The sequence below is a fragment of the Rhopalosiphum maidis genome, chromosome 3, assembly GCF_003676215.2.
Source record: "Rhopalosiphum maidis isolate BTI-1 chromosome 3, ASM367621v3, whole genome shotgun sequence".
Classification (NCBI taxonomy): Eukaryota; Metazoa; Arthropoda; class Insecta; order Hemiptera; family Aphididae; genus Rhopalosiphum; species Rhopalosiphum maidis.
Genome location: NC_040879.1, coordinates 41,351,582 through 41,364,988, shown reverse-complemented (window position 1 = coordinate 41,364,988; position 13,407 = coordinate 41,351,582). Strand labels below are relative to the sequence as shown.

Genomic DNA, 13,407 nt, shown 5'->3' with positions numbered 1-13,407 from the left:
ATAATATAATAATTATGTAAAATGTAATAGTACTCACACAACGAAGAACGACAAACCACTGGGCATGCTAAAATTTCATTTGATTTAGCTAAGTTAATAAATATAATAATAATCAATATTTTTAATAATATAATAAATTATCTGGTATCATAGTCGTTTGTGTTGAAGACACATTACGAAAAAAAGCAATAAAAAAATGTAGGCCCTCATCCGGGATCGGACCTGAATACCTGATATACTGTTTTTAGAATCTTCATTCTTCATACGATATATATTCTTCATTCGTATATCTTCACTATTACATAAACCCACATAGTAAAGTGTATTATTTTTATTTTATTTAAATACACACCTAATATCAGTTGCATGACTGAAAGATGATTCACTTTATTCGCGCGTACTTGCTACACGCACAGTTTTTTTTAACCACTACATGGGAGCTGAACTGTTTGCACATTACTTAGCCCCTTAACTATTAAGCTATCATAATTTAATACCACGGAGTTAAATAATATTTTTGATATAATGTTTTAAAAATAAATACATATTTCAAGAGTTTATGTTTAAATGTTTAATAATTGTTTAATTGTATGCGTAAAAAACTGTATTTAGATGGGTAAGTCTTGTAAAATAAAAGAAAAAATACCATATAACTATATAAGCGCCAGGGCATTTCATAGAAAAATATTTCAGTAACATGAAAACAATTTCTAGGACCCGGTACCCCGTAAAACCTTCTAACGGTGATCGACCATGACTTGCCAATTTCTGGCGTTTAGATATGTATCTTAAAAGGATAAGCTAACTGCTGAGAAAATGTAAACTTCACAAAAAAAGGATGGTTGCTCACGGTTATTGTTTGTTATGTTAAATCGATAACGCGTTGTTATTCATGTATCTATATGTATTGTTAATAGGTAGCGTATGCATTTAATTATGGTAAATAGGTAGAAGTGAGATGTAGACCCTCATACTTAATGTTTGTTCTGAAAATGCAAAACGTCTAAGACTATTCAACGTTTATGCCAACGAGGTTACAACACTATCGTTACAATTTGCACTGCCAAATGGACAACATTAACATATACTTCAAAGAAACGAAGAATACGATACTTCCCTGTTTATTTAATTTTATTACCAATGCAAACGGTTTGTCTGATGTAACTGATGTAAGTATTACATTATATTTACCCTGTACGAGCTGTACATATACGTAAAAAAATATAAATGTATACTGTATATGTATAAGGTATAATAAAGTATACCTTATACCTGTATGTTTTTTTTACTTTTTTATTACAAAAATTCTTCAGTGAGATCAAAATAATTTTCTATTGCGTGATATTTCACGCAATAATATACGCTATAATATTCTATATTCTTTTCAACTGTTATGAATATACATTTTTTAACTTACCTATATATTTGTTTATGTATATTCAATGATAGGCTGAATATATTAATAGAATATAATTATTATATCAAAATATACTGCTTGAAATGTACTATGAAAGTATAAACATGTTAATAGAATCGAAGTGTTTATTCATCCGATAGATATATCTAAAGAAAAATTTGAAAAATATTCATGGAATATGCAATTAGTATCCATGCAGATATTTGTATACTATTATACATACAAAAAATGCGCCTTTAAAGTTCTCCCAAAGACGTTCCTCTAATAAATGACATGTTCTTCACCTAAAACAAATTGTATTATTGTTATATTATTTTATTTTAACATATTATTATTTACTATTAATAATAATAATTTTAATTATTAAAACAATATTTATTCTAAAATCACAACAATTTTAACATTTAATAGCAATACATTATATTTTATGATCAAAACGTGTACTTCGTACTTATTAACACCTTATTGATGTATTTTGTACTTAATACTTAATATATATGTTAGGTTAATTATAATAGATATTTGTAATAAACAAATATTATTATAATTTTATTGGCGTATCAATATATGAATTAAACCTTGAGAAAATCCAAATTAAAAAACATTTTTTTTTTTATATTTATTAGTACAAATTATATAAATTTGTTTTTTTAAATAATTACGAAATATAAATTGCATATATCATTAAATACATAAGATCTCATAAATTTCCAGCATCACTTGGTGAGTCTACTTTAATTTTTCGTAAAAAATATAAATATAAATGTTTACTAGCGAGAAGCAAGTAGCCGTTGTACCTAATGTATATCATGTATAATAGGTGCATGTAGTTTTGAACATTTTATCAACAAAATTAAATAAAATAAACAATTAAGCTAAAACGCGTAGAGCTCAACTGTAAGTTTCGTTTAGGTATTATCATGGGTAAAACTTACTTATGGAAATTTTCAGTGATTATAAATATGCAAACACATGAATATATGCTATAACTAACGACAGCAAAAATATGATAGGTAAATAAATTGTTATTATTTAATTAATCGAGTAGTGACTTATGGTTATGGAAACTCATACGCTCATTGACTACATAGTGCATATACATGATGCAGAAAATAACGACATGCATCATAAGAAAAATCCGGACTTTTGTTATTATTGAATAAATTTTGTAGACCTATATTTTATATTTAGCTAAAATAATCAGAAACGTTTTGTATTATTTAAATAATATTAAATGATAAATTTAAAAAAATTGAATTATTAATAAATCATCATACAACTAATTTACTTGTAATACATTTTAAACTTCAAATGTTCACAAAATATATAAAAATCGCAAAAATTTGCAAGGAATTTTGAAGTGAAAAATTCATAAAATGTTTGTAAATTATACTTAAGATTGAAAAATCCAATACAAGATTCTCCATAATTTTTCCTTCAAATAACTGTAAAAAAACTCCAGCGTCAATATAGAAAACATTTTATAAGCGTATGAAATTTAAGTTTTTATGAAATCACGTAAAATAGCAATATATCCTAAGACGATTTAAAATATTTGTTGGTATTCAAAAAGTATAAACCGTAGAAAATTTAAATTTTTACCATTAGTTGAAAAAAATAAATTACTTGTATCAAAAAAAAAAAAAAAAAATGTATAAGTAATAATATAATACATATATCCTAGACTGACAAATCATCTCCGTTCAGAATCGTTTTTCGTAAACAATGGTCAACAATATCTGTCATTTAATTCAAATTTAACACATCTATTGACTATTATATAGTGTACTCTCCACCTCTACTATACAACAAAGCGATACCCACTTGCCCGCCCTTTTTTAAACATTTAATTTATTAATTTTAAAGTTGAAAATCGAAGCACTATATACTACTCTAAAAGGTGATGACACAAAAAACACACATCATTGTAAAACCAATAACTTGGCTCAAAATCTTATACTAAGAAATTTCCGGTATAAGTAAAATACCAGTATTATCAGTATTTATAATAATACCTAATAATTATAATTATTATCGTATTTTACTCTCTAACACTTAAACTCTTAATTAATTTCTTAAAGCGGAGCGATGATTGTGGGTATTAATTAGGTACTATTGGTTTTACAGTAATAAGTCATTAATCAGTGTAATACACATTACACTTATAAGTATCGTCACATCGGGAGTAAAAATATAAGATTTAAATTTGAAAAAATATACACAACAGAAACAAAATTATAATATAGCATAGTATAGACGTATGGTGACATGGCGTATGTCTATACTAAGTATCTAAGTATTAAACAATTTAAATACCTACATTTAATTTATTTTTATGCCTATAAAGACTACGATTTCCTAGCCTTGTTTAGTATAATCATTAATCGTGTATACTATTATAGATCTGCGCGTTAAAATACAACTGCAGATGCTTCAATGCCTGAAAAATTCAGGGTTCGCAACTTCACATGCATTTACATATTTTTTAAGAAATTATGCATATGTATCAAATAAGATATAAATTCGTTTCATAATTTTTGGTAGGTACCATTATTGGTATTTTACAATTATTCAAGTCCAAACATTTTTGTTTTATATTTTTGCATATTTGTATTATATCAAATTCAAATGATGTAAGGTACCTACATTAGAGTTTTTGTTAATTTAAAATAAATAAAAATTTTAACTATAAAATATAAATCTTATTTATAAATATTATTTGATATGAATTTATTTTGTCGGACAAACCCTTTAAGTTTATACTATCAGTCATCGGGGATGATAGCTTTAGAGCTTAAGACGGTAGAATGATTTTCTATAGAATTACGTCTGTATACACTCATCGTGTTAACGCACTTTTCTAACAGTCGATTAAATCGCAAATCCCATCATATGTTTATCAATAATTATTTACTGTTAATATATTTTGATAGAATTAAAATTAAATTCTTCTTAAGTTTAAGAAAAAAATGTTAAAAGTTTTAAACAATAAATAATATTTTTATTATTATCATATTAAACAATAATACATATTATTATATTATAATTCATTTTTGAATAATTATGTATTTTTAAACCTTATATTTCCATATAAATGTAAATTTTATTTAAAAAAAATGATTGCATATTTTACTGATAATTTAACATTTTTAATGCATATGGCATATGGATGCATCTATTGCATTGTTTTTTTAGTGCATATTATAATTCTAAGCTCTGCTGATAATAAATATTATTTTGATATGATTATTTAAAAAAGTATTTAAACAACGAATTTTTTATTAATTGTTATAAAAAAGTATTCCACTGTGAAGCACAACATAAGTTTGAGCATCCAATTTGTTACTGGAATAATTGAAGAACTGGAAGCGAATAGCAAAGCAATTTTTAAACGAAATTTAAAAGGAGATTTCAATAATGTCACCAATAATTATAAACACAATACGATAAATAAGGAACAGCAAAAATATGAACAAATTAAACGTGACATTCAGACGAAGATCGGTAAAAAAAATCAAATTGTACATTACTTCAACGCTGTAGATCGACAATTACAGTTTGTCACGAAAAAAAAAATGTATGTAATTTATTAAAATAAAACGTATTTATTTATTATATTTAGTAGGTACTTTATAAATACTTTATTAATAGAAAGTACGTGTATAATATCTTATGATGAGTTAATATCTGTAGACAGTGTAGACTGTAATTAATATTACCTAGCTGTCTATCAAAACATTATCGATTAGACAAATAAAATGTCTAATATAGGTACATTGATATTATTTTTTTTAGAATGAAATCAGAAGCAGTTATTATTGCGATAATGAAAGAACACGAACATACAATTGTGAATTTACAATTAGACGCAAAAAGCTTGTTAACAAAAATTGAGTCAAATGCAAAAAATAACGAGATTAAAAAAAATATTCGTATGCAAATCAGGTAAATATAGGTACTTAATAGAGCTCTGCACGGACCACGCTAGCCCAGTCCAGCTCTTTTTGGCCCTGTCCAGAACTGGGTTTTTATTACAGTATACACTTGGCGTAAGTTGCTTGGACCGAGTCAGGCTTACGCTTACGAGCTCATATTCGTATTTCAAATAATAACAATAAATGTAATAATTTAAAAACAATTAATTTTAATTAAAAAAAAAAAAATCTATGTTAGGCAAAAATAAGGTTAGGTTGGACTAAATTTATTTTAAAAACGCTTACCAAGTCAGAGATTGGCATGTAAACTTTCTTGATTTTCAATTTTTAGAAATTTATTAATTGTATTCAATATATATGTATAATGTACTTAATTTTCATTTTAATTTAGCGAGATATATCTCTAAAACCAGAGAGCGGATTTTATTGTTTGGGGTCTTGTTAGATTCACATTGGCTAGGAGAAGTTCAGTGATGATTTTCAGAACTTTATCTTTTATAGTTAATTCACAACAGAGTTTCAAAAAAAATGAAAACACATTTTATTAGGCGTTTTTTTTTATGTTTTTCAACTTTATAGGTTTATAGTGAGTTAACGATTGAAGATAAAGTTCTGAAAATCTTCACAGCACTTCTCCTAACCAATGTAAATCTATTAAGATCCCAATCATTATATCGCTTGGGTGTGATACGGATCTCTCTCATTAATATTTTATATTAAACTATCCACCTACTCATTACTTTTTATAATTTTCCTATTTAACAAAAATTCTTGAAGTTTTAAAAATTCAGACTTTTTTTTTTCAAATACCATAATTGATTAAAAATCTAGAAAGTAAAAATGTTTGACCGACTTAGAATTTAAAATAACGGTTCCACGCAGAGCTCTAAGTTAATTCTTGGAATATCAATTTGTAATCCTATCATTTAAATTATTGTTTATTAATGTTTTTAAGTGTATTTATCATTATAAGGGCTCGGGACTTAAAGCATTTGCTTATTTTTATGGATTGATTTAAAATGTAGCAGAAAGCTATGGAAGTGTATGTCATATTACAACACGTTCAATTATGAAATTTTAAAGTGCTACTTTTTGGCTTTTTTGACCAGTTTTTCTACTTTTATAGTTTTTTCAGAAAATCCCCAGGAAAATGTCTCAATAGTGAAGTTTGATTTTTTTATAATATAAAAATTTATTTTAATTTTTTAGTTAGAAACTTTTCCTAATCATTTTGTTTCAATATTTTTTCTAATATTTAATTATATTATTTTTTAGCACAGTTACAAATTATGTCTAGTACTTACCTACATAATCATGTAAAAAAGTTGGTTTTTTCTTATTAAATATTCATGCTCAAATTTAAATTTTTTAAATGCTTATTTGAGTGCTTATAATCATGATTTTAAGCGCTTATTTTAATGATTTTAATTGTTATAAGTCTCGAGCACTGATCATTATTATTGAATAATGTTTTATCGCATAGATAAGAGCAACATGTAAGGAAACAAATTATACCTAATACCTATATAGTATATTATATTATTAATTAATTATAGCATGGCATTTAAATCAAATAAGATTTCTTGTGATAATGTTATATCTTAGGAATGATTTAAAAATCAGAAAAGCTCTAATAGTGAATACATATGATTCAGAGATGATGGAAAAATATAATAATGTGAACAAATTTAATTCAAAAATAAAAAAAATTGAAGATACTATTTTTCAATTGCAAGTAAGTAAAATAAATGATTTTATCAACAGATAATACTTAGATATAGAATTATACTTATTACCTATATAGGTGTCAACCAATAGGTCCAAACTATACAAATATATTATTCCGTTATTATCTATTTATCTAAATCCAAGTAAAAACTTTATAATATAAAAGTAATATCAAGTTGTAATAATGTTTAAATTATTTGTACCTGTTAACCTGGCTATATCTACAACGCCATCTGCAGCAAACACTACTGAGATGTTACTAGATTAATATTAAAACATTCTAAAAATAGGTACATTTATAAAAAGAATGTTAAATTACTGCTGATTGAGAACTCCACATAAGCACTGATGTTGAATAGAATATTAGATGACCTATTTGGTATTGACAATTGATTTTATTTAATAGCAGATAGTCAATTAAGCATGACAATCTTTTCGTTTGGTATAAACAACTCAATGTAATTTGTTCATCTATGGTTAATTATTATACCTACAAATCAATTATAATAAAATTCATAATATTTACTATACATGGCAAACACTAGGTTACTATGGATTTAGTGTTGGTACTTTTTATATTGTAGCTGATTCTGGAATAAAATTAACTTAGATACAACTAGAGACGAGTATGATTAGTATGATAAATGATTACTGTAAATTGGTTTGGAATTTATTTTTTTATTTTTAGGAATCCATTTCATATCAAATGCCATTTTACAATAATGTGGTACTTGAAAAGGAAGAAGAAAATGATAGAATTTGGCACTCAAAATTACATGAAATACAGCGTAAGATAGCAGCTCGAAAAATACAAATGCATTTTAGAAGATACTTAAACTACATTAAGACTCGTGATATTAAGAAAAATAAAAAAGGGCAACATAAAAAACCCAACCGAAAATAAATAAAAACATTTACATTTTCTATAATTTTATAATCTAGATATTTCAAATAAAATTCACAGTTTTACACTTTTCTTGGAACATCAAAACCCGAGTTAACAGGCATTTAATTTTATAATTATTATCAATGTTTAATACATTTTAACGTTTAATTTTCTTAATTTTCATTTAATTTTTTATAACTTCATGAAAAACATTAAAGAATTATTTTTAGTTTAATATTTTATAGTATAAATTTCATATTTTATTATTTGTATTAATTTATTATTAAGTTATTGCATGAAAAACTCAATACATTTGTTTTAATACAATAAATGTTTTGTTTTTAAATAAATTGCATATATATTATATGTTTACATATACAAATACATACATGTACGAATACATGCTTTGAAAAGTGAATATATCACAGCTCCAAAGTCTATCTTAAGTTGATTGTAGCTGCACCCAATACATTTTTATATCCTTGATTAAGTAAAAATAATTTCAAAATAAATTAAATAAATTAGTTTTATTATGTTATAATAATAGATTAATATTTATAATATCAGATCTTTTCTCTTTAAGTGATGTTATCAATTGTAAAAGAAAGAAAATATTTTTTTAGTAAATTTATCTAATAGAATCTTCATAAAATCTGAAACAAAAATAATTATTACAAATAAGTTATAACTCGTACAAGTTTATAGTAAAATATTTTTTAAATATACTTACTAAATAATAAAAATAAACCCCCAATAGTTGATGCTAATTCAATAATTAAATGAAACATAGTAATTTTATTTGCCGTGATGATAAATTTGAGTGCATTTATATCATATTGAAAATATATACCAGGCATGCCATGACTTCCTAAGATTTAAATCTTAAATTAGTTATATAGATATGGATGTATCAATAAATTAGACATAAAAGATAGAAAAGCTTATCATTACATAATTAAACAACAGTATTAATGACTGCAGTGAATAGCAATATTTTTTATCATAATTTAGCTTTTTATTAAATAATTTTTTAGCAATTTAAAATACAAAAAGTAGTACAAGAACAAAATTTCAGATAAAATTTCATAAATATGGAAATAATATCAAAGATATATAATATTTGTATGTTTAATATGTATTGATCTATGCATACAAATATTTCAAAAATATTGTAAGTTTTTAAATATATATACATTGTACATTCTTTTTTTATCATTTCTATCTTAATATAAAACAATTAAAATAGCAATGCATAAAATAAATAGTTAATAATAAATTTAATATTGTATACAATATTTAGAAAATTATAAATTTATATGAACAATATTTTTATTTTCTTAAGTTGAAAATAACTTATAGTAAAAAATGTAAACACATTTTGAAGCTAAATTTAAATTATTTTATTTAATGTTATACTTAATTGTGTTTACTTAAGATTACAAAAATAAAAATTAATTATAAATATATGAATAATAGAATTTAACACAGAACCATGAATTAAAAAATAGAAATATAATTGAAAAATAAGTATTAATAAACATAAAAATCTAGACCCTTATACTAACCAAGGTTATGATCGATTTTTCTTTGTATGTCTTTTGCTGAATACTGATATGTTTTTATTTCGTTTGAATGTGATTTAACATCTGTAGCTACCACATCTATGAAATATTTATAGGAAACAGCAACTATATTAAATACAATTATTTATAAATTAATATGAAGAAATTATACAAAAGATGTGTCAATTTAAAACAGTTTATATTTCTTTACTTTCATTTGTTTCATACAGTTCTCCTTCTAATGGATATATTATCCCTTTAGTCGGAACACCAAATGAAAATTGATTTATTCGATGAGAAAAGTTAATAGCCTCTGATCCAAAAAATGGACCAGTAAGATGCACATGCCCACCTGGAACTATTAGAGATTTTCCAGGAGTTATATGGAAATTTCCAATAACTTTATTCAAGATCAATGACCCATGTATGCGACATGCATCAGGTAAAGTATTTGGTTTATCTGTTCTGGAAAATTTAAAAAAAATATATTTCTGTACATTCTAAACATATAAAAATATAATGTAAAATAAATAATAAATTTAAAAAAATATAACGCTTCAATGTATACTATTATTGAGAAAGTGTACACTTTTTGTCAAAACAAACAAAGCTAATATCTTTACATATTAAATTATTTTTAGTTTTTTCTAATAAAACAGAAATATTATTTAAGATAATATCAGTGTAATATTAGATTTCTCTATGGCCTAAATGCAATATATTTACTTTCAGTACAACTAACCTTATTTTATTGTGAATTAATTTTATATGGTGGCTTTTATACAATATTTTAATTATCCAGCAAGATATGAGCATTTGTAAATTGTATTATTTTTTGTTTACTTTATATTTTTATAACACGCATAAAAATTGAAATATCTCAAAATAAGTTAACATATAAAAGTCAATAATGTTCTTAATTTCAAGTTTAATGATAGGTTAATATACCATTGTTTTTTTTTTTTTTGTAGACTTCATAATGGCTATAAGATATACATACTTAAAACTTTTGAAGATAGTCTTCTATGAATATTTATTAAAGTATTTTTTTAAAATAAAAATAATTAAAGTTTGATAAAAACAAGAAAGGAAAGTAACAATACATTCTATTTTTAGAAATTTAAATTCAGAAAAATTATAAAAAATGTAATATACCCATAAACAGTATAAGGTAAATAAAAGGTCATTGATCTCAAAATATTGAGTTCTCAAAATATTGTTTGATTAATCATCTAATACTTACTTAATACCATCTGAGTATTGAAAATTATAAATAATAATAAAATATTTTGTAACTGAAAATATTAATAGATATTGTTTTAAAAATTACCACATCTGTTAAAGACTTTTTTATAAATTTTAAGTATTTATATATATTGTATGTATATATTTATCAATATCTGATAGTAATAATAAATGCTAAAAAAATAAATATTTTGAGGTAAGCAAAATGTTTTTTTACTTAATAAGCTTTTACCTATCTGTGTGAAAAAAGTATATCTATGAATAGTTTTAGCAATAAATCACTGAATAATAAACAATAATAATTAAAAAATTAATTCACAATCTAAAAATAGTTTAAACACGATAATATATGATAAATGAGCTTATTTAACAAATTGTTTAACAATAATTAGTGTTAATTAAAATTATTTTTCTGTTATGAAAATAGGTATTTTAATCACTAATATCATGTTACATAAAAATTGATCAATTTACTAGTTCAATAAAATACAATAAGCCAATAAATAATTTTAAAAGGACAATTAGCTCACTATTGTTTGATTTAACATTTAATAATTGTTTATGCAATTCGGCATAAATATTATTATATTATTTTTAACTTACCTAACAGAAATTTTATTTTTTAATGTATCATAATCATCAGACATCCATAATATGTCATTCATTGAATGATATTCTTCTCTTAAATATGAACTGAATTCATGCATTTTATCAAAATGCTGTTGCTGTTCTTTTGTCATTTCCCACCAAGTATCATCAGTTTTTAATTCTCCAAATAACATCATATTTTGTCCTGTTGTATCAACAATATCAGCACCTATACCTAAAAAAAAATATACAACATTTGATAAAAACAATATTGTATTTTAAAATTAATAACCACTTACTGTCACAAGTCGATGCAACAGTAATATCTATGTTTATTGGGAGTTTGGATTCATAGTCGGTATCTGGTACAAATCTGTATATATAATGTTCTTGTAAAAAATATTGTATTTCAGAGATCAATAACCATAATCCAAATATAGAAATCAAAACTGTTACTAAAATCATATAATAATACAATTAGTTTTCAAAAAGTGTAATAATTATAGGTAGTTTAGTTTTATTACAATAATGAGAGAAACTTAAAAACAGGTAATATTGGATAAATATATTTGTTGAACGTCAGAAATACTTGTGGAAAATGCCTGAATTAATTTTAGTATGTGTAATATAAATACTTATATCATATCTTAACTTCAAATATAAATATACTACATTTTCTGAAATATTTTGTTTCAATTCAACTATTTAAGCAAATTATTAATTATTTTTTTTATGAAGATCTTACATATAACATTACTATAAGTAGATGGTTCATAAATTTCTTCTTGAACCTTAGGGAATGAATCCAATTCTTTCACAATATTAAGTGCTAATTTTTTTCCTCTGTATCTCAACATTTCAATAACCTACAACAAACTAATATTCATAAAAAATTCATTATTATAAACTTATACATAATTATTAAAATATTAACAGTGTATATGTTGCTGTTATTTCAAAAATAAATCAGAGGACATAACTATTGAACAAAAACAAATAACATAAACCAAATATTTTTTTATAGTAAATATATAAATATTTAAAATAAAAAAAATAAAAACTGTTCAAATAAATTATTCCTTAATAAACTTAAATACACTTACTTATGATGTTATTTAAATACTATCAACTTAATTCCTATAAGCTAGGTGCTTGGGTGTGCTATTTTTTATGTAACAAATGGAACTATAATAATACAATATGAGTGATATAATTAATATCTACAAAAGTTTATAAAATAGGAATACACTTTTAGCAACATTTTAAGTAAATGCTGCATTACTAAAATAGTTAAAATTATCACTAAACAAATAACAAAAACTGAATTTGGACAAATTAATATAGAATATTACGTTATTAATATGTTAAAAAAAAAACGTAGTCGTATAATAGAGAAATCTGAGAAACTGCTATTTGAGTTATCATCGTCAACGTGTTATCATTAATTAACAACGTATTTTGTTTTATTCTGTATATTTTGTACCGATCACCACAAAAAATTTGCCACGATATTTTATCTACATCGTGATTCGTACTATCACAGTATCACATACAATTGTTTACCTACGTAAGTCCGAAATCATATGATTATAATTTAGTATTAGTTCTTCCTATATCTGTATTACGCTGTACAATAAATTTGAACTTGAAATTAATAATTGTATTATAATAACGTCTGGAATTGTACCTAAAAAATAATGATTAATTTCAATATGTCCAAAATTGCCTTCAATAATCAACATTTTGTCTTATCTAGTGATATCACGTCATGATTCTATACGTTTGTCATATCTATACACTAATGAGTAATGTAAAACATTGTGATATAAAACTTAAAACCTGGGAACTCGGTCTACCGTGTAATAAGTGTAAAGTGTTATTGATTACTCATTGTAATGGATGTATTTAAATCCAATGATAAATAGTGATCTATCATTATCATTACTTAACACTTGTCATTTAACAACAATAAGAAACGTTTTTGAGCTTGGTTACTGTCAATCGGTTAATATTTCTAAGAATATTTTGTAAAATATTTAAATTTCT

General features: G+C 23.6%; 2 protein-coding genes across 3 annotated transcripts; one reads left to right on the top strand and one right to left on the bottom strand.

Annotated features, from left to right (window-relative positions):
• The first annotated feature begins 1,038 nt into the window (after nucleotides 1–1,038).
• Nucleotides 1,039–8,056, top strand: LOC113558933. The gene is made up of 5 exons (XM_026964523.1): nucleotides 1,039–1,169; nucleotides 4,717–4,994; nucleotides 5,213–5,362; nucleotides 6,958–7,087; nucleotides 7,769–8,056. The coding sequence occupies exons 1-5, from the start codon at nucleotides 1,068–1,070 to the stop codon at nucleotides 7,982–7,984; spliced, it is 876 nt and encodes a 291-aa protein (XP_026820324.1). The 5' UTR covers nucleotides 1,039–1,067; the 3' UTR covers nucleotides 7,985–8,056.
• A 422-nt stretch (nucleotides 8,057–8,478) lies between these two features.
• LOC113558465 (endoplasmic reticulum-Golgi intermediate compartment protein 2) lies at nucleotides 8,479–12,875 on the bottom strand. 2 transcript variants are annotated; one of them, XM_026963921.2, is made up of 8 exons: nucleotides 12,465–12,875; nucleotides 12,107–12,237; nucleotides 11,661–11,816; nucleotides 11,377–11,596; nucleotides 9,740–9,993; nucleotides 9,532–9,654; nucleotides 8,697–8,834; nucleotides 8,479–8,619 (listed from the first exon to the last, which is right to left on the bottom strand). In XM_026963921.2, exons 2-8 carry the CDS (start codon nucleotides 12,216–12,218, stop codon nucleotides 8,558–8,560), a joined length of 1,065 nt encoding a protein of 354 aa, XP_026819722.1. In that variant the 5' UTR covers nucleotides 12,219–12,237; nucleotides 12,465–12,875; the 3' UTR covers nucleotides 8,479–8,557. The 2 variants fall into 2 exon arrangements, with proteins under 2 accessions (XP_026819722.1, XP_026819723.1); XM_026963922.2 differs by having other exon boundaries at nucleotides 12,107–12,227; nucleotides 12,465–12,874.
• Nucleotides 12,876–13,407: the final 532 nt, after the last annotated feature.